Source organism: Triturus cristatus, chromosome 10 (genome assembly GCF_964204655.1).
Source record: "Triturus cristatus chromosome 10, aTriCri1.1, whole genome shotgun sequence".
Lineage (NCBI taxonomy): Eukaryota > Metazoa > Chordata > Amphibia > Caudata > Salamandridae > Triturus > Triturus cristatus.
The window spans coordinates 111,259,484-111,284,311 of record NC_140593.1 but is presented as its reverse complement, the minus strand read 5'-3'; the positions used below and the strand labels follow the sequence as shown (position 1 = coordinate 111,284,311).

Sequence of the window (24,828 nt, the reverse complement as noted above, 5' to 3'; positions counted from 1 at the left end):
GGTGAGTCAGTGGCTGTATGGGTTAGTGAGAACATAAAACTACATCCTATGTTTTTTTTTTTCTTTGGTAAGGGTGAGCTAACAGCGAGGCCTATGTAAACACTTCCCCACTCTTCCACCCAGGCCTAAAAGACCCTGGGACCGAGGTGACAACACCTGGCCCCTAACGAGGCCACTTGTCTTACTAACCCCTCCCTGCTCCCGTGAGGCTACTGCATAATTTCAACCTCACCATACCTGCCATGGCCTGAAAGTGATGGTCCAGCGGGGAAATGACTGCTTCTGGGCTGGCTGGCCACTCAAGGCAGTGGGCCGAGGGGAGAATGCCCTAATGCCAGAACAACACCTGGCACGCAGCCTCAGTTTGACAGAATGGCAGGGACGTGCCCATGATACAGACACATTACAGTGGACTGGCAGTAACCAGAGCAGACAGCAAGTTTCAGTGGTCCGGTTTACAGAGGCCATAAAAATGGCCCACAGATGACGCTGAGGCACCGGCCCATTGCCCAATGCCCGACTGCCCGCCTTCCCAATCCGACCCTGACTCTTTCCAAACTCCCTTTGCGACTGGAAATGGTTTTTGAAATATACTTTTTGCTGACCTTATTTTTTTTTTACGTCTTTTGATATTTCAGTTTTATTTTCTGGTCCTTCCAACTAGACGTAGAAGCTGTATCGAGCAGCCGCGGCCCGTGGAGGGAGTTCCGTGGGGCGGTAAGGCAGGGCGGGGGAGGGGCAGGGTGGGGGGTTCTAAAAACCGGAATATGGATAATTGCAGGTAAGTAAACAATTAAATAAATAAAACGAATTTCGTAGCGTGCGCTGCATCGCATTTGATGCAGCGCGCGCTACGAAATTCGTTTAATTTATTTAATTGTTTACTTACCTGCAATTATCCATATTCCGGTTTTTAGAACCCCCCACCCTGCCCCTCCCCCGCCCCGCACCGCCCCGCCCCGCCTTACCACCCCACGGAACTCCCCCCACGGGCCGCGGCAGGTAACGAGATGTATTGAGGTGCAACAATGAATGAAAAAACTCGGTCCTCAGGTTTGTGGGGGCCGCACAACTCCTGAAACCTCCCAGGGTCACAAGCATAGGTGCAGCCGAGATTTGCATTCCGAGTTAGAGGCTGTTTTCAGAGCACATCAGAGCGTCATCCATCATGCTTAGCGTCGCACCGCAGAATGAGGAATCCATCTTTCCTTCTGCATCATAGAAGAGATCAAAACACTGGAACAAGCCACTGAATTATTCATGTCATTGGGGGATGTTTGGTACATCCTGCGGCTCCGAGGAACACAGAACAAGGGAAGCAAACAAATGCGTGGCCATGAGATGGCTGCACCACAGACGTGTCAGAATGGAGGGCCACTTTTGTTGCACTGTCGTGTATACACGTGTACATTTATATTTACGCATTAACACACCTAGAATATTCTTTTTATTTGATGCTTTTAAAAAATGGGACCAGCAGGAAGCTTCGGAGCGCGGGACCCAGTAGCAGATGTAAGCAAATTGCAGAAAATTTGAAAAATGTACAAGGTGGCAATTTTAAATAAAAGTAGCAACTCCTACAGATGTAGGGCAGTAACAAATCCAAAGCAAAACGAAGTAAAACAATTTAGAGGAGTTAAATCACAGAAGGTTTGGTCCCCATATCTTGCAGATTTGCTAATCTAGAAAGAAGACTAAATTAGCTTCTTCCCCGTTTTAAAATCTCTTCAGTGGTAGACGGTTTGAATCAGAAAACCAACACACCTATGAGGCACATATAGGGCCCATCTCAGCTTCAAAGGCGATGAGGGTTGGTGTGCTTCCTCCTGACAAACAATATTTAGTGATTGATCTAACATCAGACCACAAGCAGTGAACTATCTCCCATCAATGGCAACTTTTAAACCCTGTATGTATGTGTTGATATTTGTAGAGCGCGAACCTAGCCTGAGAGCAATGACGCACTGCACAGGGGATACCGCCCCTGAAAAGCTACAACTATTGGGGTACGGTCAGGGGTAGACTGTCAGGTCAGGGGTAGTGCTCTCCGAAGAGGCATGTCTTCAACTTTATTCTGAATTGTAGGCGAGCTGGTGCTGGTTTGATGTTGCTAGGGTGCTCGTTTGGATCCCGGGAGCACGAACACAAAAGGTTTGCCTTCTGTGTGTTTTCCCTTCTCGCAATGTTTTGCCTCCAGTCTAGTGATATCTGGGTCTGGTGGCTCAGTGGACTAAAGCAACCACTGCAGGGGCCTGTGTTCAACCTCATGGTCACAGGTTCAAATCCCGGTGGGTCCACTCAGCCTTTCATCCCTCTGAGGTAGATAAAATGAGTACCATTGAGTTGGGTAACAATAAACATCTGTTATCCAGCGCCAGGACACCTACGGGTAATCGTGCACTTTACAAATACACCTGTTATGTTATATCCACTCCCCCCCAGCATATTCCAGTTTCTTTGCCACGTAAGCTGGGGTTTTATTATTAAGGGCTCTATATATGATGATGCCTTGAAGACGATCTTGATTGCAAGAGGCAAGCAAGAGGAGGTCTTTTCAACATGGGGTGATGTGATCATATTTCACCGAGCCCCTGAGGAGCTGTGCCGCTCGGGGAGGATACCCTGCAGAATGCTGGGTGATACTGTGGAGGGCGTTGAGCAAGGCATTGTCTCGGTCCAGATAAAAGAGGACTGAGACTTGTACCTTTGGTCTGAAGTCGTTTTCTGGCAGAAATAGCTTCACTTTCTTCAAGAGGTAGAGTTGGCACCAAGCCGTCTAGATCTTCCTTGCCGTGTATTTCTGCATTGAGAGGTCTGTGCTGAGGGAGAATCCCAGAGCATTTGCCTGGTCGGTCACCTGGGGAGGGCAAAGTTGGAGAGTCAGTTTTACATCTGATTTATTTACTTTTGTTAGAAAACAGGAGGAATTCAGTATTTGTAGATCTTAGCTTTAGGAAACAAGATGGCAGCCAAGACTGGATGAGTTTGAGGCGTATGTCATTGGGGGAGGATATTTTGAGGTAGAGTTGGGTGCCATCCATGTATTAATGGATCTTGAGGCTGCTGTCTGTAAGAATTGATCTAAGAATTTCCAAGTAGAGCTTAAAGATGATGGGAGATGAAATAGAGCCTTCAGGTACTCCTCAGGAGATGGGGTGATTCAGCGATCTTAGGAAGTCTCTTTGAACAAGCTGGGGCTCAATGGTGTGGCAGGATGTGAAGCATTTATGAGTGCCTAAACAATCCATGCATGTTTTCAGAGTGTTATCCAGAGATAGACGATCAACTGTGTCGAAGACTGCAGAGGGAGCCAGTAGGACCAGCAGACAGGGCACATTGCTGATGTTGGGGGGGTACTGATGACTACTTGATCTGTGGCTGTCTCAGTACCGCAGCATGATATGAAGCCTGATTGTTCGTCCTTTAGAAGATTATTTATACTTCCTCACACCATACAATATATCTGATCTGGGATAAGCGTACCTGCGTGGAGCCATGTATAGTGATATGTTCGCCTTTTGAAACCAGCAAAAAGTCTCAGGCATTGGCAATTAAAGCTATGGGTTCTACTTAAATAGACACCAAAAGGTACCAGAAACTCGAAAAAGACCACCAGTCAATATATGGTAATGGTTAGCCGCCACATGACGGTGGACGTAGCACATTTAGATGAGTGTCTGTACCAGGGAACTGTGTGTGGCAGGTTTAAATCCTGGAAGGGCTGAGTGCACTGTGCCTGTAGGGACTGGGCATGCTAAGTACCTGGGATGTGTAATCCAGTTAGGTTTTCATGATATCAAACATGAATAAATATGAGGCAAATTTACATATAATGCATTTCAGTGGCAATGTTTTGCACGTATTTTAGCCATTTTGTAAACCCAACTAGATGTAATGGTTAGGTGGCTAGATTAAGCTAGACCTATGTTAATCTAGTCTTGGTCAATGAGACAGGCCACTGAGACAGGCAATGATACAAATTGTTAGATAAGAGCGAAGAGATGTCCCAGTTTGTGGTGTATGCAACAGAAAGGGTGCATGGTTTTATTATACCTTTAATTTCCACAGATTGGATGTGATTGGATGTATTTGAAGAAGTGACTACAAGCTGAAACTACCTCAGTCCTTCTCACAGAAACTATAAAAGGTACACACAGCTGTAAAGCTTTTCTTCCGCAATTTTTGTGTAGAATTTTTTAAAACGTTGAAATTTTTCTGAGCTTTAAAAAAATGTGATGGAAAACAATCCAACAACAGTAGGTTTTGAGGACAATTATAATTTCACTCACACACAAAAATAAGGACGCAAAGAAAAAGTCATCGGCTCGCAATCCTCTGCCCAGATGTTCCCCGGATACAGTGAGAGTTGGTAGTTCAAGTGAATATACAAATGTCCAATTGTTCCATTAATAAAGAACCAAAGAAAATGAGGAACGCCATTTTTCCTTTTGAAATTGTAACTGTTTCTTAAAGTATAAACCAAATACTACATGTTTAACATGCAAGCTATGTTAAAACGCTCGTGGTGACATAGAGATTGTGGATTGTAAAGGGAAGAGGACAAAACATACAAAAATACAGAATGTATTATTAAATGGGATGGGTTTACTTAACCAAGAAGTTTATACATATATTTATATTTTCACTGTATTCGCAGCATTTCCATTGGATCAGAAGAGTAATATTAGATTCTCCAAATAACCTGCAGACTGTGCCAAGCAGACACCGCGCTATATAATGCATGACATTCATCAGACATATTAATTCACAGTTCACCCTACATAAAGGTAGAAGGCGTACATTAAAGCCATTGCGAAGAAGCATTTTATGAGAATATGCATGGACTTGGTGAGCACTTCGTATGGAAGAAAGTGGGATCTACTTGTTTTAAAGACACGAACTAATGTAAATAAAATAATTAATTAAATCGTGCTGACACCTTATTCTTCACCCAATCAGTGATTTTTTTTTTGTAGGAAAACTTGAATGCACAAGATTTGAATGGCTGATTCCAAACTAAGTATCCAATCAAAAGTCTGTCTTTAATGGTCCAATACCTCTGCAAGAATCATGTATGGCTGACCCAATACTATTCATCCAATCAGGTTTCCTTCTTCAGTGGTTTACTACCCCGGCAAGTAACATGAATGGCTGGCTCTAAACTACTCATCCAATCAGATTTCCTCCTTCAGAGATTCTTTAACTATGCATTTGATTGGTCGATTTAAACCTAATCATCCAGATTAATTTCGTCATGGGTTCCCCACCTTTGCTCCAAATACAACCCTCTAACCCGCTTCCCACCTTCAGAAGTTAACCACATCTTTCCTAGTGTGCAAAATGTGTGTACATTTCTTAAGAGTACAGTTCCCTAAGTACGATTTGCTTCCACGACGGAAAATCAATTTGCCCCACTGCTCTTCTCTCATTCAGCCCGGGGAGCCCCTACAGTAGGACGGTAATAAGGTAATTTACAGCCCCGGTCGAACAATTTGATACTTGTTCCGTCTTGTGAATTTCATTTTGTTTTGTTAATGACAAAATTAATGAACAATGTTTCTGGAAATGCAACTCATCAAAGCGTTATTAACTATGCCTCGCAGTTTGCGGCGCGCGCCACTGTTTGTTGCCATCAGAGAAAGGAGCCCGGAAGTCGGAGGGAAGAGTGAACGCACCTTTGCACTGGTTCGTGTTTTTGTCGAGAATTGCCTTTGTGGATACGATCTTCCCGTACCTGAAAAAAGAACAAATATTGTATGAATTATTTATGGTAAGACATTTTAAAATATCATCACGAAAAAAATGGAATAAATGTAGCATGAAGAACAATATAAAACCAAAAACATACAGGTCCTTTTATTGAGTGGCCATGGCTGAAACAGAAATAGAAGGTGCTGCGCAATAGATGAGACATATAGAAAACAAGCTATGCGTGTCTAGACGTTTTAAATTCGGTGAAGAAATTCCTAAATTAAACAAGCACTGGCAAAACCAATTGCTCTGGTGTTGACTACCAGTCTCTTGGCTTTGTCACTGCTAGTTTTGTCATGGTTTTTGTCAAATATTTTGGTTTGGGGATCTGCTAAGACCTCACCCATATAAAAAAAAGGAAGCTTAGCTAAAAGCAAAAATATTTTTTGGTCTCGAAACCACAAATTCTCATAATAGCACTTAGCACTCGAGTGAACTTTTTGGCATGCAGATGTGCTCCTTGTGAAAGAGCAGAATGCTGTCACTCACAGTAGAGTTAGCCAATGGATGAAGTGGGCTGACCCATTGCCGCATGCTTTATGACGTTGTGGGTTGGAAGAAAGTGTGAATGACACAACACAGAAATTAATGAAGATGATTGGCTGAAAACCTCTATAATTACATCATGCATTTCGTTTTAGTAAAAGAAAAAGGCCTTGGCTAACGCTAGAACCTAGAAAGGAGAAGACACATGGACTTTGAAATGTCAACGCCCATGAGCATAATCCACTCACCATTTGAGAAAAATGTGTTGCCCTTTTTTCTTTAAAAAAATAAATAAATAAAAGCACATTTTGCTTTGTCTAAGAACTTTCTTTAGAAGGGAAAATTCTCTTTGGGTATTTTTCAAGAAAAAATAATTCGAGGGCCATTTTTATCTGTTGATGAACCTTTCATAAAATGGTGAAATCTGGTTTGTATATTTTTCAAGAAACCCATTTTTGACAGGAAAAAACACTAAAATAAACTTCGAATGTGAAAGCGTGAAATAAGTACATAACTTCATATAACAATCTTCAAGGGCCTGGACTGGGGCCACAGTGCACCACTTAGATGGCCAACACGTACATTCCTTTCTTACACTTTCCATACCTTATCTTTGACATGGACTTGGTCATGAGCTCATTACCCACAATGCCAAGCAAGGGTTTTAAAGTGATATAATAGACTAACTATATGTTAGAGAGACTCATATAGCTACACACTGTTTATAACAATGACACATGAAACTGCAACCTGCAAGAATGTGGCACATTTTTATTAAAATAATTAGCCCTAAAAACATCACGGTTGGCTCATGTTAGATCAGCGTGTGTTTTTCGGAACTCCCACCCAGTACACTTTATGAATATATTCAAATGTGAGTCTGCTCATAGACGTGCCTGCATTTGATAGGTAAGATCTAGACACGCCTACTAGTCTAGCCATTCTGGTTCTTATCCTCACACTATGAGAATCATTTAAACTTTGGAGTGTGGTCCACCAGCCTGCCAGGTCAGCAGAGACTCTGGAATCCACCCTCCGACTCTGGACTGTCTGTCCTTCTTACAGACCCTGGCTGTCTGACAGGGATCTTTACACCTTCAGCGCATCCACTGGTGAGTCTGCTTGGCAGGAATCTTTACGCCTTTAGCGCATCCACTGGTGAGGCTGCCTGGCAGGTATCTTTACGCCTTCAGCTCATCCGCCGGTGAGGCTTCCTTGCAGGATCTTTACGCCTTCAGCGCGTGCACCGGTGAAGCTGACTTGCAGGGATCTTTACACCTTCAGCGCATCCACCGGTGAGGCTTCCCTGCAGGGATCTTTACGCCTTCAGCGCGTGCACCGGTGAAGCTGCCTTGCAGGGATCTTTACACCTTCAGCGCATCCACCGGTGAGGCTTCCCTGCAGGGATCTTTACGCCTTCAGCGCGTGCACCGGTGTAGCTGCCTTGCAGGGATCTTTACACCTTCAGCGCATCCACCAGTGAGGCTTCCTGGCAGGGATCTTCACGCCTCCAGTGCATGCTCCGGTGAGTTTGTCTGGAAGGGATCTTCACGCCTCCAGTGCATGCTCCGGTGAGTTTGTCTGGAAGGGATCTCCACGCCTCCAGTGAATGCTTCGGTGAGTTTGTCTGGAAGGGATCTTCACGCCTCCAGTGAATCCACCGGTGAGGCTGCCTGGCAGGGATCTTCACGCCTCCAGTGCATGCTTCGGTGAGTTTGTCTGGAAAGGATCTTCACGCCTCCAGTGCATGCTCCGGTGAGTTTGTCTGGAAGGGATCTTCACGCCTCCAGTGCATGCTACTGTGAGTTTGTCTGGAAGGGATCTCCACGCCTCCAGTGCATGCTACAGTGAGTTTGTCTGGCAGGGATCTTCACGCCTCCAGTGCATGCACCAGTGAGTTTGTCTGGAAGGGATCTTCATGCCTCAAGTGCATGCGCCGGTGAGTTTGTCTGGAAGGGATCTGCACGCCTTCAGTGTATGCTCCTGTGACTTTGTCTGGAAGGGATCTCCACGCCTCCAGTGCATGCACCGGTGAGTTTGTCTGGAAGGGATCTTCACGCCTCCAGTGCATGCACCGGTGAGTTTGTCTGGAAGGGATCTTCACGCCTCCAGTGCATGCACCGGTGAGTTTGTCTGGCAGGGATCTTCACGCCTCCAGTGCATGCACCGGTGAGTTTGTCTGGAAGGGATCTTCACACCTCCAGTGCATGCTCCTGTGAGTTTGTCTGGAAGGGATCTTCACACCTCCAGTGCATGCTCCTGTGAGTTTGTCTGGAAGGGATCGTCACGCCTTCAGTGCATGCTCCTGTGAGTTTGTCTGGAAGGGATCTCCAAGCCTCCAGTGCATGCACCGGTGAGTTTGTCTGGCAGGGATCTTCACGCCTCCAGTTAATCCACCGGTGAGGCTGCCTGGCAGGGATCTTCACGCCTCCAGTGCATGCTCCGGTGAGTTTGTCTGGAAGGGATCTTCACGCCTCCAGTGCATGCTCCTGTGAGTTTGTCTGGAAGGGATCTCCACGCCTCCAGTGCATGCTACGGTGAGTTTGTCTGGCAGGGATCTTCACGCCTCCAGTGCATGCACCGGTGAGTTTGTCTGGAAGGGATCTTCACACCTCCAGTGCATGCTCCTGTGAGTTTGTCTGGAAGGGATCTTCACGCCTTCAGTGCATGCTCCTGTGAGTTTGTCTGGAAGGGATCTCCACGCCTCCAGTGCATGCACCGGTGAGTTTGTCTGGAAGGGATCTTCACGCCTCCAGTGCATGCACCGGTGAGTTTGTCTGGCAGGGATCTTTATGCCTTCAGGGCATCCGCTGGTGAGGCTCTATAGCAGAGACCTTCACGCCACCAGCGGATCCGCTGGTGAGGCTGCCTGGCAGGAATCTTCATGCCTCCAGCGCATCTGCCAGTGAGGTTCCCTGGCAGGAATGTTATGTTATGTTAGGGGATTTGTAGAGCGCGTGGCTGTCCCGGCAAAGGGACGTCCCAGTGCTAAATGTCAAAGGGAAGGGTGCAGGAGAGGCTACAGCATACTGAAACAGCCACGTCTTTACTGCCTTTCTAAAGGACAAGAGATTAGAGATGTTCCTAATAGAGAGTGGCAGTGAGTTTCAAAGAGTCGATGCAAGCACCTTAAACTAGCGTCCTCCAGCTCTGGATCTGCGGAACCGCGGCACCCGCATCAGATGGAGATCAGCAGAGCAGCGAGCACGGGTCGGAATGTAGTGATGACATAGGTCGCTGAGAATCGCCGGGCCTGAGCCTGCCAGTATTTTGTGTGTGATACAGAGCGCTTTGAACCAGATTCTCTGCTCAATGGGCAGCCAGTGGAGGTGGCGACTGCACACTTGAAACAGAACTGTACTTTGATCTTCACACCTACAGTGCATCTGCCAGTTAGGCTGCCTGGCAGGGATCTTCACGCCTCCAGTGCATCCGCAGGTGAGGCTGCTGGGCAGGGATCTTCAAGAACCCAGCACATCTGCTGGTGGGGCTGGCTGGCAGGGATCTTCCCGCCTGCAGCGCATCTGCTGGTGAGCCTGCCTGGCAGGGAACTTTACGTCTTCAATGCATCCGCAGGTGAGGCTGCCTGGCAAGGATCTTTACAACTTCGGTGCATCCTCAGGTGATGCTGCCTGGCGAGGATCTTTTTGCCTTCATCACATCCACTGGTAAGGCTGCCTGGCAGGGATCTTTACACCTCCAGAGCATCCGGCAGTGAGGCTACCTGGCAGGGATATTTACACTTTGAATGCATCTGAATGAGTGAGGCTGCCTGGCAGGGATCTTTACGCCTCCAGTACATCTTCTGGTGAGGCTGCATGACAGGGATCTTCACGCCTCCAGCGCATCTGCCAGTTCGGCTGCCTGGCAGAGATCCTTACACCTTAAGCGCATCCGCCAATGAGGCTGCCTGGCAGGGACCTTTACGCATTCAGCGCATCCGCCGGTGAGGCTGCCTGGCAGGGACCTTTACGCCTTCAGCACGTCCGCCGGTGAGGCTGCCTGGCAGGGACCTTTACGCCTATAGCACATCCGCCGGTGAGGTTGCCTGGCATGGACCTTTACGCCTTCAGCACATCTGCCGGTGAGGCTGCCTGGCAGGGAGCTTTACGCCTTCAGCACATCCACTGGTGAGGCTGCCTGGCAGGGACCTTTACGCCTTCAGCACATCCGCCGGTGAGGCTGCCTGGCAGGGATGTTTATGCCTTCAGCGTAATCGCCGGTGAGGCTGCCTGCCAGGGATCTTTATGCCTTCAGCGCATCCGCCAGTGAGGCAGAAGCGCTGCACCAAGAGCAGAATGCGAAATCTAAGGATTGTTTTTGCCTCACCCAGCATTGACACAAAGATTTTTTTCCCTGGACATTAGGGCCATTGATTGTTATCCCTGCCCAGGATCACCAGGCCTTGAGTAGCTGTCAAGGGCATGGAAATCCTGTGACGGTCCCCCGCCTGCTTACCATCCCTCTGGCAAAGCTCCAGTGGACAGTTGAGATGCACTGGTTGAAACTGAGCAGCTCCTCACGTCTAAACGTGGCGGGGTAACTGTGTGGTTGGCATTTGGGGCCTCTGCCATTTTGGGGTGGATATCCTTGCATCCACCAATCTCTAAAAGACCCTGTATGTCTTTATACGGTCGCCAGGGTCCTGTTTGCTGTGATTTCTCCCCTGTCTCTGTCCCATATAATTTAGAATATTGTTAAAACATATTTTCTTATGTCTGGAAAACAATATCCATGAGCAGTTGTTTTTTTCATGTATTGAACTAGTACACATTTATGTTGAAATGGCTGTTTAACTGAATACAGTGCTAATTTGGGCACTATGGGCCTCATGTAGGAAGCCTAATACCGGTCGGTAACGGCCGATTTTCGGTAATTATACCGTTACCGACCGGTATTTTGGCTTTCGAGATGTAGGGGGAGAATTTCATGATTCGGTATTTACCGAATCGGTAAAATTACCGAATCGGTAATATTACCGATTCGGTAAATACCGAATCATGAAATGAGATGTAGGGGGAGTGTGTGGTGGGTGTGGGGATTCGTTATTTACCACCAACTAAAGGTTGGTGGTAAATGACGAATAAGTGACAAAAAGCATTTTTGTGCACGTTTAAGTGTGCAATGTGGCAGACATACATGCCCTTAGGGCATGTATGTGCGCCACATGTGCACACATGGCCGAATCAGGGGTGCAACAGGGTGTCAATGTGACACCCTGCCACCCTTGCATGTGCTCCCCCATTACCGAATCGGTATTTACCGATTCGGTAATAAGGCATACCTTCCCATCAATGGGAAGGTATGCCTCATTACCGAATCGGTAAATACCGAATTTTTCCGATTCGGTAATATTTACCGACTCATTACCTACATTGCATTTACCACTTCATAAATACCGAATCGGTATGATTCGGTATTTATGAAGTGGTAAATGCCAGCCCACCTACATAAGGCCCTTAACGTCTTATAGCATGGTTACAAGTTCCATTTGATGATTTACACTCTCCTTCATGCCCCTCACTGTTCCATTGTATTTGTCACTTTAATTACATGGAATTTTTTAAGTCATTAGAGAAGGTTATGCAGACGTGGCTCCTCGTTGAGAGCGGAGGAGCGTCACCCCGCCTGCTGCGAGTGCAGCGCAACACACAAATAAATAAAATGGCATGTCAAATCCATTTCACTTACAAGCGCCGTGTGAGTGCAGGGGGTGGGGCTGAATCCTGTGATTGCAGGATTACAGCTGCCCCTGCAGTGCGCATGTCTGTTTGGCCAACTGGTTTGCTGCGGCCATCCTGACATGCGCACTGCACACCCTGCAATCCCCCGGCCGTGAACCAGCTGGGGGATTGCTGGCACAGGCTCCCAGACTCAAAATGAGTGCTGGGTTAGCCTAGTCCCACCCATCCTGGAGCTGCTCTCATGCGGAGAGCAGCTCCAGGATTGGTTGTTGGTGTTCCTCTGAGCAGGAAGGAAGTCCTTCCTTTTCCTGCTGGAGGACATCAATATGGGGATAGAAGTGACGGGGAGCAGTAAATATAATGAGTTTTGCACCGTCGCGCCTCACCATATTTTTGAAGTTGTAGCCGCCACTGGAAATATGTGAATATACTCTTTGCTGTATTGAACCTTAGATGTCACTACTCAGATCGTTCTTTGGCCAGTTTTGCAGTGTTTGAGTCTGTGCCACTCAGAAGGTACTCCTCTGACCAGTGGGTGGTACAGACCCCTTATCATGTAAAGCCTGTCGGTGACAGAGGTAAGCTCTTTCCAGCATGGAACTCTCACTAGCGTGCATCTCTGTCTGTCATCACCAGTGAATGGCAGAGGGTAGGGCCCTACGTTCATAGCTACAGGCTCCTCGCAAATCAGTCTCCGCGCCTCCCCAACCCCCACAGTGACTTACAGCGTATAGGGAATCTGCATTCCAGAGATGGCTGCCATAGTGTAAACCCCCTGCAGACTTAGTCCAGTCCTCAAGAACAGATTGTTTCCACTTCTAATCATGTGAGGACATGGTTTTAGCACATTAATGAGTATGTTTTCCCATTTATACCCACTCAAGTATTCTTACCTATACCCTCCTCGTATTACTGATTATTCAACATGCAATTGTTTTACTCTTTCCTAAAGTGGAACCCTCCTTTTATAGTGGAACATCTCCTACTTATCAGAGAGTAAACTCAAAGCCACTCAGCTTGGTGACACTTTCCCCCAATCACTTCTTTTCCTAATTTTGGCGTAATCATTTATTGCATCATAATGCCGCCTTAAAAACTATTTTTGGCTGTGTGCCATAGTCATCAGCACTTCCACTTGAGATTTGTTCCTAACATTTTCGTCACTTCTTTATCCCCAAACATCTTTAATTACATTATTTTTTGGAACACGTCTCCCACTTTACTGATTCCACACAGGTATCCTAGTTTCCTTTCTCTCCTGATAACGACCTCACTAAGTAACCACTGAGGTTGAAACGCCTTTGCCACTACAATTCACACATTAGGTCCAGAGCTGGAAATTGTTATAGATTATTTTCCAGTTCCTTTTCTGACCGTAGTCATTTGTTGCTTCCTTGTATATGCACCAGGGCCAGCTTAAGGGTGGTGCGACCGGTGCAGTCTCACCTGGTGCTGATCTCCGAGAGGCACTGTGTTCAGAAATAAGCACCTGCTGTTTCCTTGTATCCAGCAGTTTTCAGGCAATAATAAAAATGTAAAGATAACTCAGGTGATTCATGTTTGTGCTGGAGAGCGAACTAAGTTTTGTCTAGTGGCAGTTCTAACTTATCATAAAGTAGCACAGTGGGTTAATATGCCTGCTGCAAAGAATATCTACATGCAGGTCACAGAACGTTTTCCTCACTGTTTTTTGTAACATTTCCTATAGACTAATGTACACAGGTAAGATGCCTTGCCTCTGTATAACGTGTGTGATATGAAGGGCTCTGACATCCTAGGCTTGGTACCAGAAACGCTATAAAAGAAAAGAAATGCATGTGAGAAAGGGGCTGTGGGGAGATTAGAGGCAATGTTGGAAGGTGGTAGTGAGGGAATTTGTGGAGAAGGAGGTCATTGAGGAAAGGTGTACCAAAACTAAAAAAACTCCACATTTGTAAAGCGCAAACTTATCACCTCTAAGGGTATCCAGGCGCGGGGGGCCATTGGGGAGGGTAAGTGAGCTATTGCACAGAGTCACATGATGCTGAGCTAAGCTGCCGCCGGGAATCGAACAGGTAGCCTTGCGCTCTGGAGTCAGCCGATCTGCCCGCTGCGCCACATCTCTCCCTTACAAAAATATTGTCGTACCAGGCGCCTCTAACTCTAAAGCCGGCCTGGATATGCACACTTGTATTCAGAGTTCTTTTGTATTGTGTGTGTGATCACTGGGACACTGAGCACTTTTTGCTTCTCTTGTGTTTTGCACGCGGCCATTGTGCATCGTACCCAAAATTAAATGGGATCCTGCACACAGAAAAGGTACTCTATCCTCATATTTATGTTTCCTCGTTGTTTGGGAGTCTCTTGTGGTTCACTGGATCACCAGGCAGAAACACAGGTTTGGGGACCCGGCCTGTCTCCTCCTCCATGCAAGAAGAGAGATGTCGCTGTGAAATCCCTGTCTGGACCGGCTTGTCTGTCTGGTACACTGTTTCCCAGTCAGCGGTGAGGCGGGGACTTGGCAGCTACATACCCATCAGGGGTGTGGAGCTCTACAGAAATGCAACACAGAGATGACCTTAGGCACACATCTGTGAGGGCCAAGAGATTTCAGCTTGTCAGATGGAAGCCCGCACCATGAGTGGTACCTCTTGGCTCTGTGTGTACAATACCAACGCATCTGAGAGTCCTGCCAGCGAGTGTGCGCTTGAAATCAATGGCAGCCCTTCTGATGAGATGTGAGAGGCTCGTCTCTTAAGCCCTGAAGTGAATGTTATGGCTTCATTGTGGACTCTTTACGGTCTGCGAGCAATTCAGCAGTGGAGGCGGCATGAAGGCAATTACAGTAATCGAGACCCGCGTTTGCTAACACCCAGATCACCGCTCGTCCTAGCTGAGCAGGAAATAACAGGAGAATGTTCTCTAAGCATGACAATTGGAAAAGTGCATGCCTGTGCTACCACTGCGATTCCAGATGTCAGTTTCAGAAAGAAGCTGAAGTGACGAGGTAACTTTTATGGGAAGATTGTATACAGCTCCCGGTCGCAAAAGGAGGTGGGGGCAGCAGGGTCTGTGAGTTGAAGCCACTTATTGGTCATTCACTGGCCATTGGCTGCTCCACAGTAGGAGGTAATGTCACTCTTTAGACACTGTTCATGGCCTGGGACTCATGACGGCAAGATAAAGAGAAGGTCAACAGTAAATCCAGGGGCATTTTATGTTAGGTCTGAGGGGAAATGGAACAGAAAAGTTTGTGAGCTGCCCTGGGTGCTAGGTACAACCCAAACTTTATAGTACCACATAATAAAAAAAAGTTACCTGACATTCTAAAAGTGAGACAATTTACTGCAGCTTGATGTCAATATTCTACCAAACTTCAGGCTAGGGGTGGGCGACGAATTCTGCTCCTCTGACGGAGTTTACATATTTTGCCCACTTAGCGCAGAGTTCTGAAAAACTCTGCAAATCAGCACAGAGCAGCGGTTCCCCTCTTGTGCAGTTAATCAATGTTAAGTTGGCGAGCGAGAAAAATCATACGCTAGACCACCTCCAGGTGAGATTTCTCAACGTGGGCCGTAGCGGCAGGCCGCTGCCGCTTGCATTGAGAAATCTGCCGCTCGCGATGAGGATGCTGTCGTTTGAGTAGAACATCTACTTGAGCGGCAGAAAGAAGCAGCGCGCTCTTGTGCTGCGCGTGGTGCCATTTGCGCTGACTTTACAGTGCGGGAAAAACTCCCATCTCTAAAAATTACTACAACCTTCCTCTCTCCTCTGCTCGCAGAACTCCGTGGAGTGCGGGAGAGCTTTTTCGGCACTTTGCGGAGCTGTGCATCGGCAAACTCTGCCCAGGCCTACTTCAGGCCCATATCAAACCTTCCTTGCCAAGACGGCAGTATCGAGCAGTGTTTCAGCAATGGATTAGTTTCCTGTGGCCGCACAGTGCGCTGTACACTTCTGATGAACGCAATCTGGCTTTTGCTCTGGATTCAGTACTGACACCGCTACGCTCAAGATTCTGCATGATTTCGATAATTGCCTTCTTGCCCACTTACATTCCTAAGTGACCTTCTACGTGGTTGACGATCATAGGTTATTAAGTAGAGTGGAGCAGTGCAAGGGCTTGCCTGGCAGTGCACACAAGTAGTTAACCTCGTTCCTAAGAAATCATCACTATCTAGGGAACGTTGGTGTTCACATTGCACACATGGCTGCTGGATTCTCCAGTGCTTTGACCAGTTGCATGAGCCTCTAATCTTGGTGCTTGGAGATACAGGTGTATTCATCATTCACTATTGGGATGAAACCCAGCTGTACATGAAAACATCAGTCTCATATGCTATTCACATTTTCCGCTTGCAGCTCTCGAACCTCAAATTCGAGATGTCAGACAATTTTCTGTAACTGAATACGTCCAATAGGAATTTGTGCTATTTTGCTCACACACACTGGATAGAATTTGAACTAAACCAGCTCAATGGCCCCAAAGAAGATGGATTTGATGGTTCACTGGCCGCCCTGCAAAATAACTGGGACTTGGCTTGGATCCATCACTCGTTTATCCCACATAGAGATCACATTGGCACATCAGCTAACATCCACCTGCTTCAATTTAAGAAGTTAAAAAAACCATATCCCTACCATAGGTCAAAGCTAGAGCTCTTGCAATTGTTCTCTTGCATTTGGTTTGTGGAATGCAACCCTGGCTGGCAACCTGAATTGATTATTGACACCCATCAAATCGGTAACCGTTCTTCCACCGCTCTCCTCTATTAATATAGGACATCAATTTACATTACCCACAGGCAAAGAATTTCATAGGCTCTTGCTTGCTCCAGTCACAAATCAATGCATAGAATCCACCCTCAATTACTCGCCAGTTTCCAGTACAGCTCAGGAGGCCAAAGGCATGTGAGAAGCAGAAGTACAACTTATCAAAGTGCCTAAGCTCAAAATCCCCCAAACACTTGACCAAGTGTTTTCTGCTTCTGGGACAGTCCTTATGGATGAGGGACGTTGTTCCAGATCCTGAGGGCCTAGATGGAAAAGGCCTGCTGCCTTGTTTTTTCTTTTTTACCCTTCTTAGTCTGCAGTCTGCGGGTGGGCTGAGAGCCACCAAAAATGGCGAGCGTCTCCTCAAGGTAAGCAGGGGTGCTGGTCATCAGGCAATGGAGTTCTATCAGAATGGGGGTGATATGATCTTATTTCTTCTGGCACTAGAGGAGTTTGTGCTGTGGCGTATCAGATGCCCTTAAGATGTGCCAGTGTAGAGTCTAGAACGCGATGGAGGTGGGCATTACCACCATCCAAATACAAGAGTACAAGGGACTGATCTGCATTTCTTTACTTGTTTGAAGAGTAAACAAATAAAGGTGGCGGGGTCTACTCGTAGAGTATGGATCCCAAATGTCCCAGATAATCTAGCGTGACTCTCTTTGCTGAAGGCTGCTGGGTAAGTGTAGATTCTACAATATTCTGAAGGTTCTTAGTGCTAGTCTGTCTTTGCTCATCACCCAGTAGATGCTGCAGGTGGCACTATATTGAATGGTGAACCGATGGGCTGCAGGACCACGACGCATGACATAATCACACAAAATCATCCGTCCTGCACGTGCACCTCCACCACAGTGTTTGTGCATGTGCCTGGCCGGAAGAGCATCACAAAAAGGGCAGTTTATGAAAGGTCCCCTTGGGTAAGAACACCACAGTACTAAAGCTGTACCAGGGAACGTGTGCCAAGAGATAATCTTCGGGCAATACCTTAACTATCAGTTAGGGAGACTAATGACTTTGGAATGGGAGAAACAAACTACAAGTCCAAAACTGAGTTAGCAGGGACTGGGTGGGACTAAATGAAGAACTAAGATTACAGGAAGGTCTGTAGATGTATCAGAGACTAAATTGGCCAAGGTTATCTTTGGACTGTTTGACATTCGCTTGGACTCAACTTCAAGTGTGGCTTCGGAGCAAAATAACAAGGCGAGAACTGCTACATTGATCTTGTCCCCAATGCACCTCAAGTGACAAAAGAGAGCCATCCAAACACTGGTCCTTCTAAATGATGACCGCGTACCTTCTGCTACTAAAAGCACTTACAACAAGCAGAGCCATCTTTTGGGATAAAGCATTGGACGACACAATAACATGATGTACGGCCAGGGTGTGGCCCACATGACGTGAGTCAAGAGGAAAACACACGTTAGGTAGCCTGTTCTGGAGAAACATTCTCCACACACCTTTGATCATAGCAGTGCTCTCCCAAGGATGTCAAATTCATACTCCACGCAGAAAACAGATATAGAATTCCAGTTCTCCAGGGTCACATTGATCTATGGTTTCTGATTATAGGGCCTCTCTCTTGCGCCAGCCTTCTTTCTAATCCTTGTCTTCCCTGTCTTTATCTTGTTTGTAGGAGGGCACCCCTAAACAACTCCCTCTCTTCTCTCCTTTTTACCTGTCTTCCTCCACCCAAATTGGAGACTCTCCCTATTCATCATCTATTTTTTATTAACTCTGTCAATGACCTAGTACCTCTACCTCTGCACATAAAGACTCTCTTCTCTGCTTATACTTGCATCTTAAAACGTCTTTTTCAGGGTTTAATTTGTAGAAGAATAAGTGCCGGTGCCCAAAGCTCAGCTCAGAGACCCGCGGCTAACACCGACACTCAGTACTAAGATTATGTAGTCTGGAATCCACCGCATGCCACTTTAACTGACTACCAGACTATTGTTATGAAAGACTAGTATCCGAAGAGTATCTTTGGAGATTCTTTATTGGTCTTAGTTGAAAGTTGGTAAACCATGTACAGCAGCCTCACTAGGAGCAGCCTGCCTGCTGCTCCGCCCATCTTCAGCTGTCACACCTCACCACACAGGCACACAAACATTCTATGCATCTCCATCACACCAACATTCCACTCAGAACACTCACACTGGCTCAGCAGCTATGAGCTAGTTAAGATAGGAGTAACATTAGTACATAGGCAGAATATAACACATCCTTCCTTTTTAAATGGAAACTAAAATAAACAATGCTAAGTGGGAACAACTATACACAAAATGTACACATGCAGAAAATAGTTCCAAACTGAGGGATGCAAAGTAAAATACAACATATCAAGAGAGTCTGAACAATTAAGAAACCAGAGAGGAAGAATAAATATAAACACAAGAAATATCACCCATCCTCCCTCATTAAAAACATATTAAAATGTTGAACAATGTTTGAAAAACATCACTATAGACTAGACAGTTGACTGAAAAAAACTGTAAAACTGTACCCCGCACAGGGATTCCTAATGTAAGGAGTTAAAATGTAAGTTGTAAAAATGGGACGAAAATCCTTCTCGACACTCCTAAGGTTAGGGTCAAACTAGCAGAAATGGGACTGTACCACATAAAAATATACCTTGTGTAAGGGTTTTTAATGTACTCTGTGTAAATGGGAGTGACACCCATTAAACTACCCCTCACGTGAGGGTGAGAAAATAATGTAAGTGGGATTATAACCTATAAAGATATACCCTGTGTAAGTGTTTTAAAGTAACTCGTGTAAATGGGACTGACACCCATTTAGACAACCCCCATTTAAAGGTCAAGTGATGTACTACGTAGAAATGGGACTGGTACCCATTCCTGTCTCTCGTGTAAGGGAGTGAAGCTACTCAAGAACATGGGCCAGCAGAACCCATTACGCAATCCCGTGTGTAGGAGATATGTAACGTTCAATGTAGAAACGTTGCATGAATTGAAAGTATGATGTCAACAGAGTTATTCCTACCACATACAAACAAGAGGAGACACTCAGGACTGCTCGCTTCAGACAAGGAATAGACTGTCACACCAGCAGGGGCACCATAATTGTAAATAATGAAACTCAGTAAAAAAAAACTCAGGATACCCATAGAGTGCAAACCTTGGAACACAGTAAGGACTACCGGATATGCAGGAACTAAGCTCTAAAAACATCAGCGTAACATAAGTCCACTTTTGAGAATGACAACAATATATGTAAAACTCCTAATAGGGTGGCATCACACAGAATAGAAGTAAATGGAGCCTAACTCATCAAACACTAGAAGTACAACAATGTTTTGCAAAAACTGGAGAGAAACAATTAAAAACAGATTAAGATTTCTTGTTAGGGATATGTCACACGAATCAGGTTGTCAGTTTACTCTTCCAAAAAACAGCAGAGTTCCATTCCTTTAAAACCAATGTAATCCTTAGAGCGGTGGCACAAAATAAACAAAATCAGTCCAACTTTTTGATGCCAGGCTTCCAAACAATTTTCATAAACCTAGAGTTACCGCTAGTTGGCATGCTGATGACACGATGTCTGCACACCCTTTCAAACATAATGGGCAACTGTCCCCAGTGTTTGTAATGGGACCCGCTCAAAAGACATGAATCGATGTGGTGGAACGCACGGTCCATCACTACCAACTGGCAACAAACTCTTGATGATGCCAGCAGTTCCACCCTGGCTTATCCATTGAAGTAAGACCACCCGAAGAAGAAGAAGGTCTGCAAACAAAGATGGCAGTACGCATTAAAGTACAGTGTCAGGTGGCTCTAGGAGCGTACATGCTCCAAACCTTTGCGCAGCACCCATTTCCGACATGGGACACAGCGTTGTCACAATCCAGTAGTTGGGAGCTCCTCGCGCCAAAGATGCGCGCCGCGACTGAACCATATCCTGAGGCACCCACGCGGGGTTTCAAATGTGAGTATGCGTCATGCCAAACGGTCGTTGTTGTTATGGTGCAATTGAAAATTCAGAAAACATCACCTCTGATTCGTACGATACAAAAAACTACTCACAAGTGAGTGTTCACTTGCCGCCATGCTGAGACGATGCATTGCTGCTACGCTGACATTGCAGTTGGCTGCTCGCATGAAACCAACAAATGTCTTCTTATGCCTCCTCTGCATGCTGTTGGGACACACACAATTCTTTACCCTCTGTGACTCCACAAAAACTCAATTTATGACCGCAATGTGACGTTCAGACAGTCATTTTAGCAAAGCACTTTGTAATGCAGTTTGACAGGCACAAGATGTATCTTGTTGAGCTAAAAAGCTACCATTTTTTATGTAAGCGTACACCAGACTGGTGTAGCTTGTCTTGAAAGATTAAAGTCCAAATGATGTTAATAAGTGCAGCACGCCTAGGATGGGGCTGTCCGATGTGAAGGACGCTGGTGGGGCTGTGAGGCATGTTGATCCAGTTTCCCTTCTTTACTGTGGACACCTGTGCTTTAGTTTGAACAACTTCTTGGTTTGTTGTGGATACTTGAGCTTTTCTGTGAACTTTTCGTCCTGGGAATGTACTTTGCGCTGTCAGGATCTGTAGTTTCTGTGTGTTCCTTCATTTTTGTATCTTCTTTTAAGAGCCAGGTACAAGAAGTCCAATTGTAAGACATGGATTAGTCTCCAAGTCGTCGCCAAAATTATGTTGTGATGTATTGCAAGTAGCCGCGGAGTATCTTTGAAGATTCTTTATTGGTCTTAGTTGTAAACTCAGGTGGAGACCTCTGCTCCGCCTGCGAAGTGTGCGGAGATTTGCCTCCTCCGTGTTCCGCAGAGAACGCGGAGAAGGCAAATCTCCGCACACTCCGCAGCAGAGCGGAGTTGGCCAGCCCCCGCCTCCACCCCCCCTATATTAAGAAGTAATTCTACATTACTTAAAAGTAAATTAAAACCACTTACCTGTACTGCGGTGTCCCCGGGCTGCCCTCCTCCTCTTCCTTGCCGTCTGGGTAATCCTTGAGAAAACTGCGTGGGCGCGCGTGCATGCACAGTTTTCTCAAGGATTACCCAGACGGCGAGGAAGAGGAGGAGGGCAGCCCAGGGATGCTGCAGTACAGGTAAGTGGTTTTAATTAACTTTTAAGTACTGTGGAATTACTTGTTATTATAGGGGGGTGGAGGTTGGTGACGTAGCGGAATTTCATGGAGTTTGTTCACAACTCGGTGGACCTCTGCGTAGCCCCGCTACACCCACTACGCCCAGGGTTACTTAACTGAAGGTTGTTAATCCATGTACAGCAGCCACACCAGGAGCAGCCTGCCTGCTGCTCTGCCCATCTTAAGCTGTCACACCTCACCACACAGGCACCCAAACATTCCATGCATCTCTATCACACCAACATTCCACTCAAAACACTCACCCTGGCTGAACAGCTGGGAGCTGGTTCAGTTAGGAGTAACTTTAGTACATAGGCAGGATATAACATAGACACTCTGCCCCTTTATATCACTCTTGCCAGGCCCTGGTTATTCCCTTTGTGAAGGTTTCACCCGTCTTTCCGTTTCTCCTCCATCCCCTTTGTTTTTACCCTCTCTTGCTCTTGAGAAATGTCTGAAGAGGAAAGATAAGTGCTGGTCCCTAAATATGAGTGCTGGTGGGCCCCACCGGCTCAAAATAAGCACTCACTCAATTACTCCTTCTCCGTAACTGTTTTCTTGTTTTCCTTGCCGCCTACTTCAGTACTATTTCTCAAATGTTATCAACTTTTTGCAAAGAAAAAGGAATTTCTCATTTCAGAAATTCACCACAAGGTAGTCTCATTAGATTGGCTTCGCAAACTTATTTCCTCCGGCTTGCTTTTCATCCAACATTAAGTAGAGCAGTGTGTGTATCTGTGTGTAGCATGTGGCCTAACTTGTCTGCTTGACAGCATAATCTAGGGGCGTGGTTTCAGTTCTGCTCATACCCATGCCCAGAACAATCCTTTTACGGTGTGAATTTGTTTTGCTCGGTAGGTATCAGAAGAAATTCTCAGCTTGTTGTCGGAGCCATTAAAAATGCCTGTCTCCAGGTGGCCATCACTCTCCGCCTTATAGCAGTGTGTGTCACGTGTATTGTCCCACACCCAGTGGCATAACAATAGCCCCTACAGCCTCCACCCCTTCTGGAGGGGCCTGAGCTCCAGGTGGCCCCCTTCCGCACTATGCATGGACAGCGGGCCCCCGGCCTGAGTGCTCCCTAATGGGTCTGGAGCGTGGGCTTCCCCCCCTCAATGTACTTTGCAGGTAGGCCCCCTCAAGTTTTGTCACACCACTGTTCACACCGCACAAGCATATTAATATGATTGAATTTCCTTATGGGTGGTTGCCTCTCATGAGCGTTCTTCCAGAGGGGCAGTGAATGTTGGGGGATCTGTCCTTGTGTGCTTTCCCTTAAACTAGCAGGAAAGGACCAGAAGTACCCCCAAATATTTAAGGAGGGGATGATTCACTATTCTAACTCCAGTCGTCAGTTACTTGGGGCAAGTGCCTATTTGTGAACCATGCCATACATTCAGCAAACAGGGTGATTGAAAATACATGCATGTCAGCGTGCATACCTGAAATACATTGTCATGCGCACCAGAACCTGGTGCATTGACAGACTGGAGGCTTAAATAGACGAAACGTCAGCATTCAAGGGCCGCCGGATGAAACTTAGGGACAGATGTAGGTAAATGTGAAATACCGATTCCTTAATACCGAATTATACCGATTCGGTATTAAGAAATCGGTATTTCCTATGTAGGTAAAGATTCGGTAAAAAATACCAAATCCTTAAAATTCCTTATTACCGAATCGGTAATTGAGATCCGGTAATAAGGAATACCTACCCATTCATTTCTATGGGCTTGGAGGCCCATAGGAATGAATGTGAAGACATTCACTATTAGCGATTCGGTATTACCGAATCGTTAATAGCGGGAGGTATTTCAAGGGTGTCAGGGTGTCCAAAGGACACCCTGTTGCACCCCTGAAATGTGCATGTGTGCACATGTGGTAAACATACATGGTCTAAGGGCATGGATGTGTGCCACATAGCACAATAAAAAAAGCAAAAAAGTGCTTTTTGTAAGGAAATCGCTACTTACCACCAACTTGAAGTTGGTGGTAAATAGCGATTCCTTAAGGCTGAGGTGCACTGTTTTCAGTGCTTCCTACATTGCATTTAAGGAATCGGTATTACCGATTCCTTGAATGCAAGAGCAATACCGATTCCTTATTTACCAATTCCTTACCTACATCGCACATGGCTAAATACTGGCCGGTAACGCTGAAATGTACCGAATTTCGCCGTTACCGACCAGTATTTAGCCACCTACATCTGGCCCAAGGATGCTTAGGTGTTTCTTTGTCCGCAAATAGCAAAAAATAATGCATTTATTCATGCGCAGTTGAATAATGAAACCAGTTATCTATTTGAGGAAGACGGACACCTCTGTATTCCGTTTTGAATATTCGATCTCAGGAGAACAGCATGCTGCTTGTATTCTACCAGCTCCTCAACAGCAGTTATTGGTGAGGAACTGTGAAACATATCTGAGAAATTGGGAACTTCTGTCTATTGTCGTACGTATGTCAAAGATTTCTTCTATAATCGTAATAAGAAATAAAACATTTTTGTATTCATTTTTTTCATTCATTTGAAGACATAGCCACCTATAGAATCTGTGAAAGGACAGCTTACCTTCTAGTGTGGATTCCGGCATGACTTAACAATAGGTTTTCCAATCACTGCACAGCTATATGTTTTGTTTCACTAAATTACAGAGTATAGTATTATAATTTCTATCCCATTAAGAGAGATGGGTCACTGTAGCGGTCAAGAGGCACAGTTCAGTGGGGTAGCTAGGCCTACCAACACCCGTGGTGGCCCGGGTGCAGGTAACGGGGGCGGCGGCCGACGGACTACTTGTTCCAGGGGGGAGAGTGGGTGGCAGCCAATGGATGACTTGTTCTTGGAACCAGGAAGACAACTACCGCCGCCCCCAAAAACAGTGCTGCATGGGGCGGACCATCTCCGCTACCGCCCTGACTACGCCACTGGCTTCGTCTAAACGTCAGGCAAATCCCGATTCAGGACCATATAGGAGGTTCCACCCAGCACTATAATTGCTCAGCCCACAGATAAAACCTGGT

At 46.2% G+C, this 24,828-nt stretch overlaps 1 protein-coding gene across 3 annotated transcripts in view; it reads right to left on the bottom strand.

The window, feature by feature from the left end:
- The window catches only part of RBMS3 (RNA binding motif single stranded interacting protein 3), a 1,484,785-nt gene that overhangs the window by 971,706 nt on the left and 488,251 nt on the right, over window positions 1-24,828 (bottom strand). For all 3 annotated transcript variants that reach the window (XM_085630564.1, XM_085630565.1, XM_085630566.1), the window contains exon 3: window positions 5,676-5,734. In XM_085630564.1, coding sequence (XP_085486690.1) covers window positions 5,676-5,734 — 59 coding nt within the window. The remainder of the gene's footprint in view (window positions 1-5,675; window positions 5,735-24,828) is intronic.